Source organism: Austrofundulus limnaeus, unplaced genomic scaffold (genome assembly GCF_001266775.1).
Source record: "Austrofundulus limnaeus strain Quisiro unplaced genomic scaffold, Austrofundulus_limnaeus-1.0 Scaffold348, whole genome shotgun sequence".
In the NCBI taxonomy this organism is placed as follows: Eukaryota; Metazoa; Chordata; class Actinopteri; order Cyprinodontiformes; family Rivulidae; genus Austrofundulus; species Austrofundulus limnaeus.
In genome coordinates, this window is record NW_013952750.1 from 11,915 (window position 1) to 19,505 (window position 7,591).

Below are 7,591 nucleotides of genomic sequence, written 5' to 3' on the forward strand. Positions count from 1 at the left end.
TTATTATTACATTACATTACATCAAAGTTGAAATCCAGACCTCATTTTAACTCAAATGTTTTAAAGTTACTAAAGTTTTTCTCAGTCTGCTTCTGCACTTTGGCATAGATTTTATTACAAATAAATATTTCTAAATGTTTTACCCTGACCGTATGTGTTCTTGTAATAAAATGTCTGCTGCCTGCAGGCTGAGGAGCTGGGAAACACAGCCCGAGAGTTGAAGGGACTGATCGATGACTCCGAGAGCGTCATCTTTATCAATCTAGACAGGTACACACACTCACCGTACAGCATGTGTACATGCCATGTTATTGGACTGAATCATAAAGACTTTTGAATTTTGTTTGAAACTAAAAATGCTTTCATGTCTGTACCTGTCTTTTTTTTCTTTGATGGTTTTTCTTTGWTGTGGTTTTGAGGTAAGGGGACCAGATTTCCAAAATTAAATCCAAGGATATTTCCAGCTTGGAAAAAAAATGAATTTGTTTATATCAAGATGAAATTAAGAAACTGGGACAGTTATAGTTTTATCAATTTTTACATATTATTGATACTCTGCCAGCAGTCAAGCACGGTTCAGGGATGTCAAACTTCATTTACTACCCCCGTATCAGAAAATTCACCCCCTCCGTACACCCAGGAAGTACCTCATGGTGTCAATTTACAGCCAGTAACACAGACTTAAACATTAACAATTTAATTTTACACTCATGAACATCTTTAACTGCAATGCACACGTCTAGCTTCCACCAAGTCACCCAGCATCCCTTGCTTGGTCCGGCTACGTTGTAGCAACCGACATGCAACATTTTTTTCTCATTCATAACAATAAAATTTGGGACACACCCGGGGACAGTCCCTGTTTTGGACAAGCTGTCCCTGGCAACTGGAGACATCTGGTCACCCTATATTGAAGTGAAGTAACACTTCTTTTGTTTTGTTTTCTTGCAGCCATCGAAACGTGATGATGCGTCTGAACCTGCAGCTGACGATGGGTTCCTTCTCGCTTACGCTGTTCGGTCTGATCGGAGTYGCCTTTGGAATGAACTTAACAACAGCTTTTGAAGACGTGAGGCATTTTGCTGCTAAATAGACACACCCCAGCAGGATTTAGATGGTTTAATTCAAGCAAACTGTGTGTTCCCTCCTCGGATAACGAGCATGTATGTTTTACCGCAGGACCCTCGTGCTTTCTGGCTGGTGACTGGCTTCATGTTCTTGGGCAGCGGGCTCATATGGAGACGGCTCTTATCCTTTTTGGGAAGGCATCTAGAGCCTTCAGTTCTCCGACCGGTAACATAGCGTCACACATCCCAGTTCAGTTTGTGAAATGTTATTTAAAGTGCCTGTGACATGCTTTTTCTTCATTTACAAAAAAATCAAAGAAAATATTCTGAAATCTCAGAAATTTGGCCTCATTCATATGATTTTTAACCAGTTTGTCACAAAACTTGCATATTTTTTGCCAAATTTGGTGCAGTCCAAGTGAAACAGGACGTGATGTCAAAGGGGAACTCTTTGGTTTTTATAAATCTGACTCTTCTTTATCTAGCTGATGACTCAAAATAATCTACAGAAACATCCGATTCTTTGCAGTCTGTTGTTAGTCGTTGTAACAGCTCATTCTGGCATTGACATCACTTCCTGTTTCTGCTCATGCGAATTTCTCAATGACTGTTAATTTCAGTGTCGTGAATTTTTGTTTGCAATTCATTATTAATAAGAAAAGATAAGATAGAACTTTAATGATCCCACAGTAGGGAAATTTCAACATTACAACAGCTCAAAACAGTGGAGTTGCAGAAACAGGCTGCCTGCCGTGGCGCCAACTTAGAAACAAAAAAACCTGAAAAACACACAAGGGAAGGTAAGATGAGGATAAAAGCAAAAACATCAAATCAACACTGTGGCACATTATGGTGTTTATGAAAAAAACCTCTGCATAGAGCAAGTTTATTAGCCAGAGGAGTGAGTTTTAAGGGGGCCCGAAGAATCCAGTCCCCAAGGCCAACGCAGCCAAAGTTCAGAATATTGATGGAACTGTTCATTTCTGTGCAGCTTTCAGCCTACTCTGGAAAACAGATYAGACGGGTGAGAGGAGGGAGGAAGGTATGGGGCAGAGCCTTGTCGACATCTCCAACCAGGAAGAATTTAGTCAACAGATCCAAGGCCGTTGTCGGGGAGATCCAGATTCTGTAATCAGTTGTTTTGGGAACAGAAGAGACAAGCAGACGACAACAATTTTCCATTTGCTTTAGAGTGTCTGCTGGTACTCTCAAGGTTGACGATCCCAATCAGGCAAAATGGTGTGGACAAATTCCGCCGAGCCGAATCTATCAGCTTCCTCCCAGATCAATTCCATCTGGCCAGCAAAGTCCAGGGACCACAGCCGGCCCGCGAYCCTCAATAGAACCGCTTGCAGACCAAATCCAGCTCGCTCAAGGCAAAATGTCCGAGTTCTGATAGAATACGGCCACCYCTCGAATTGGTCAGTCAGCCAGTAGATGAACACCAGGAGACCACCAAGCCAATCTGAAGAATCCGGTGATCGGAGTCCAGAACAGAGAAGAACAGAGGTCCCACCTTTGACATGTCCTCCCATGGAAGAAGAAAAAACTTTGTTCCAAAAATTTTATTGAGAGATCTGCTAACCAAATCCATAAAAAAATCCATGATTTCTTATTTCGGATGAAAAATGTGGAGAAGGCTCCAGCAGCAAAGCAGGGAAAGATAAGGAAGGGCAGGAGAGGAGGAAGTAGCGTCTTACTCCTGCGAGAGCGGGGGAAAAAAAAGTTCTATCTCCAAATATGGACTCAAATATATCACTTAAATTTAATGTCACAGGCACTTTAAGCTTTAGTTTGATGGTCTATCTGTAGAGTAGTTTCGATTTACTGTGCAGAATATTTGTTGATGTCAGAGGAATGTGTGTTAAAAGATCATTTCCTTTGCATGTGACAGATCCCACAGATTTGGAAGAGAAATCTGAAGTCCTCAGACTTTAAACCTGGAGTCAGATGAACTCTGCTCTGTTGAAGTGGTCAGACTCTGCAGCTCTAAAGAAACTCATCCATGTTTGTGAGTGGCAGTACTTTACATGAAACAGAGAACTAACCAACAACTGGACTGTTAGTAAAAAAAAAAAAATCCAAAAGTGCTTTAAGGATAGTTATTTTACTTAAATTGATATTAAATGTATAAATATGTGTCTGGCATTAAAGATGTCTTCAGTGCCCAGCTTGTTCTTAAATGTTGCCTTTTTGTTTTAACCCAGAGTTCATACATTGTGGAACATTATTCTGCTGGAGAAAGCCAAGTTTTATCAGGTGATCATCTGGTGTGTGCTGTGATCATTGCCATATGTCATTAAACGCACCGATACACAGAAACTGTATCTCTGATAAAAGAGTAAATATGTTTTTTCAGCAGTTTGTACTTAGTCCAAAAAATACTAGTATATTTGCAAGTAGAGAAAGTTTTTCTTACGAAAAAACAAGTGTTCATGAATTGCACTATACTTTTGCTTGAGGCCTGTTACCAAATTTTATTAATTCAAAACAACCATAAAAACCAAAACRTACAATATATTTAGATATAATATGAAAAAAATGCAAAAATAGTCAGGTGTTCATGCTTTATTAAATGTGAAAACTGAATACAAATGTGTTTGAAGATGTGATCTAAAAACATAGTTAAAGCCTGTCTGTAATGAAAAGCCAAACAATAAAACTTTCAGCATTTATTGCCAAGTTGTCTGAAATGTTTTCCTAAAGTGATGGCTGTTACTGAAAGATGAGAAACAGGTGTTACTGGTGATGCTGATTGGGTAGCAGGCAGAGGTGTGAAGTAACATACAAATACTTTACTTTACTTACTCAGCTGAGCCACCAGCAGGATCCCATTTCTAACCCAAGTCTCAAGAAAGTGTGATCTGTTTTTAACTAAAAATATCTCTGTTGTTCCAGATAAGATAATTGTATGGTGAGAAGTTGTGCTTATAAATCAGGGTCCATGCCAAAAACACTTGTTGATGGAAGGATGAAAGTTTTACGGGGAGTTTTTCAACATTATAATTACAATTTAAAACTAAATGAAACCCACCAAAGCGCAGGAAAACATGATATGGTATAAGATTCCACACACAAGTTGGATTCTTAAGAAAATGTTTAGCCCAGTTAATCTTGAATGTGTTGTTTAAGGTGGAGAAATACAGAAAATTCAGCCCACCTGATTCGTAATCATTCATAACAACAGTTTTTCTAATATAATGTGTACGGTTTTTCCATATAAAATTAAAAAGCATACGGTCAATATCTTTACTAATTTTATTATCTATATGTAAGGAGAGAGCAGCATATGTCAGTCGGGATAATCCTTCAGCTTTGGTAATCAATACTCTACCTTTAGAGAAAGGTCCCTCTGCGGTTTATTTTTGGTTTTCTGTATAATTGGTGTAAAATTAGAGGAGCATCTTATTTTTTGATCTTTAGAGATTAAAATTCCCAAATAAGTGACCTTGTTTGACAGGAATATTACAGATAACATTTGCTGGACAATTTTTAATTGCTAGCAATTCACTTTTTTTTTTTTTTAAATTTAAGCACAAACCAGAAGCCTTGGAAAAGGCACCAATCACATATAAGGCAACAGGGATCTGGTTTTTATTCCTCAAAAGAACTGTGGTGTCATCAGCCAGCTGGCTGATTAGAATGTCTTTAGCTATATTATTCCTTGTACAGCACTATTGGAGATATGAGTTGTAAGAATTTGTGAACAAAGTAAGAATAAGTATGGTGAAATGGGACATCCTTGTCGAATACCACGTTTTAAGTCGGATCTAGGAGTGGAGCCATTTTGCATTTTAATATAACTATTACTGTTTGAGTATAAGGTTTTGACAGCATTACAAAAAAATGTTCCAAAATCAAATTTTTCTAAAGATTGAAAAATAAATTGATGTTGAATTGYATCGAAGGCTTTATAAAAATCCAGGAAGAGAATGTAACTATCTTATCAGGTACCAAATCTGAGTAATCGAGTAGGTCTAAAACTAGTCTGATATCGTTCGAGTTGTGTCTGTTTCTCATAAAACCTGACTGTGTCTCATCAATAACTGTATCCAAAACCTCTTTAATTCTATTAGCAAGTATTAAAGCCATAATTTTATAGTCATTATTGAGCAGACTTATACGGTCTCCAATTATCAATAAAAAGTATGTCTTTGTTTGGTTTCGGAATGAGTTATAAGTCCTTGAGTAAGTGAAGGAGGGAGAGTGTTATTCATACTTTCTAGGAAAACCTGTAGGAGAAATGGAGCTATATGATTAGAGAATGATTGATAAAACTCAGAAGATAAACTATCTGTGCMAGGAGATTTGTTAGCCTTGAGTACCCCCTGGCATTAACAGAAACAAACGATAAAGACAAAGTTATTAAAAAAGACTAACAACAAAAAAAGAGCAAGTTATAAACCTCTTAAACTAAGAGTGTATTCACAAAGAAAGGGGACCGGGTGCTGCACAATTTAAATAATAGAGTGGTAAATAACTTAAATAAGTAAGTTTACCAAAAATATAGAATTTTAACTATCTGTTTTAGTATTTTAAAACTTTCAAAAAGAACAAGTTGAGTTTTTAGTATAAAATAAAACATTAACCAATGGAGAATATGATAATAAAAGGAAACTAAGAGCGTAGTCAAAAAAAAAATTGACCAGCCACCACTGATGATGGAATAAATGAGTTGACTGCTCCATGAAGATCATTCAAGTCTGACTGAATGACTGAAGAATGACTGAAGTCAGAGCTTCTATCATAAAGTTGTCACAGGGGGGCAGCATTGGACCAAAACCAAGCTGCTGGCGTTTCCTCAACGTTTCCTAAAGAAGCTCAAGGTTTCAAAAACCATAAATTGTACAAAAACATAGTAACAACAAGCATCCCCTGAATGTTCTAACTAAAAGTAAAGAACATTTACAATAAACAGGATCTCAACAATGTGCATAAATCACTGATGATCCTATTATTTTAATAAAATTTAATTTAATTTAGAATGAGCTTGATCAGTGGAACAAAACTAGGCCCACTGTTGTCCTAAAGAAAGCAGTCAGTTTGAATCATTGAATAATATTTATTGTTACTAACAGACAGGTAAAAGGTTTAACAGCATATTGCTAAATTAATAAGATTTAATTAGTCCGGAATTACTAGTCAGGGAAATTAATTTATTCAAAAGATGAAAAATTAAGTTTTAATTTTGACACATCTCATCTGTTTTCTTTTAAATGAAACGGGATAAAGTGTGCATTATCCATTTTCATTAAACTTTATCTACAGATAGAGCTACAGGAGTCCTGTATTGACAAACACCTCTGTCCTTTATCTGATCTGAAATAGGCCTACAATTTTTCGTGTTTATTTAGTTATTGAATTTTGTGCCTTTACATATTATTTTAGATGTATAGCAGCATAACTAGTTTTTTTGTTTTTACTTTGGCTTGTTTGTTCACTTAATTTCAGCAGTCTTTGTGTTATTGCTATTTTTAGTTTAATGAGACTTTAAAAATACAATACAAGCTGAAACATCTGAAGTCAATTGGAAAATAGGACTCTCAAGAGTTTACAAAAATGTCAAAACAACTGCCCATTTCTAACAAATCGATGACATTACTACGCCTCCCCCATTTCCGCCGCCGTCCCACCTACATTCATGAACGTCGTTGTGATGACGTCAACGCGTAGCCACGCCGCACAGATTGTCCAAACAAGTTTCCAGTGTAACTTACCCAGCGCGAGGAGAGGGGTCATTCCCGAGTAGAGCTAAGATTTAGCAAAGACGGAGGCTTTAGAAGAAACCTTAAACGTGTTCAGTCCGATTTTTATACGTTTTTCATCCAGTTGAACGCTTTAAAATCATTTTTAGTGTTACTGTTAATTTCTAAGGCTTTTTTTCCTGGTCCTTTTTTCCGTATTTTGCTTGTGAAGATGAAGAATCTGTGGTTTTTCTTCCTCGTCGGGCTCTCGGCTGGGTCTATCAGTAAAAAGGTAAGCATTTGATGCTAGCTTTGTTTTACATGTGGTCTAATAAAGAAACCCCAGACTATTTTTGGCTCTATTTTTTATTAAGAAGAAAAGCTACATTTTAATCGTAATAGACGTTTTGATAAATCAAACCTAAGGTTTTTCTTCAGTTGTCTGTTGTGATTTTCTGCTTTATATTAAATCAATTTTCAATAATGCATAAATGTCCAGTTTTTTATGTTTTTATACCCCCTTTTTTTTTATACCGCCCGATTGTTTTGTGTAAAATAAGTGCTCAAAGTAACTGTTATGGCAACAAGTTTCGTTTGAGCAACAGTATTTACAGGGGACTTATCGCTAATACAGGGATATTTTGATATTCAGCACTACACTGTGTGCATTCAAGCCAAGTTCAGGCTTCCAGCTGGTGTCAAGTTCACAAGTCTGTTTAGCCTCTGGCTCACAGCTCTGACATTTAAAGCAAATCCCTCAGAACAGGCCTGAATACCGTCCACACTGGGTTTAAAGCTGTAAAATCTGCTCGGTTCTTTTCAAAATAAAACTTGAGTTTA

The 7,591-nt window shown here is 36.9% G+C and overlaps 2 protein-coding genes across 2 annotated transcripts in view; both read left to right on the forward strand.

Moving 5' to 3' along the window:
* The window catches only part of mrs2 (magnesium transporter MRS2), a gene marked incomplete at its 5' end in the record, with an annotated part of 15,159 nt that extends 11,410 nt beyond the window's left edge, over positions 1-3,749 (forward strand). The window contains 4 exon segments of the mRNA XM_014022899.1: positions 188-270; positions 952-1,069; positions 1,180-1,293; positions 2,962-3,749. Coding sequence (XP_013878353.1) covers positions 188-270; positions 952-1,069; positions 1,180-1,293; positions 2,962-3,021 — 375 coding nt within the window. The 3' untranslated portion in view covers positions 3,022-3,749.
* A 3,031-nt stretch (positions 3,750-6,780) lies between these two features.
* Positions 6,781-7,591, forward strand: part of LOC106527893 (syndecan-2-B) — an 11,246-nt gene continuing 10,435 nt past the window's right edge. The window contains exon 1 of the mRNA XM_014022900.1: positions 6,781-7,043. Coding sequence (XP_013878354.1) covers positions 6,984-7,043 — 60 coding nt within the window. The 5' untranslated portion in view covers positions 6,781-6,983. The remainder of the gene's footprint in view (positions 7,044-7,591) is intronic.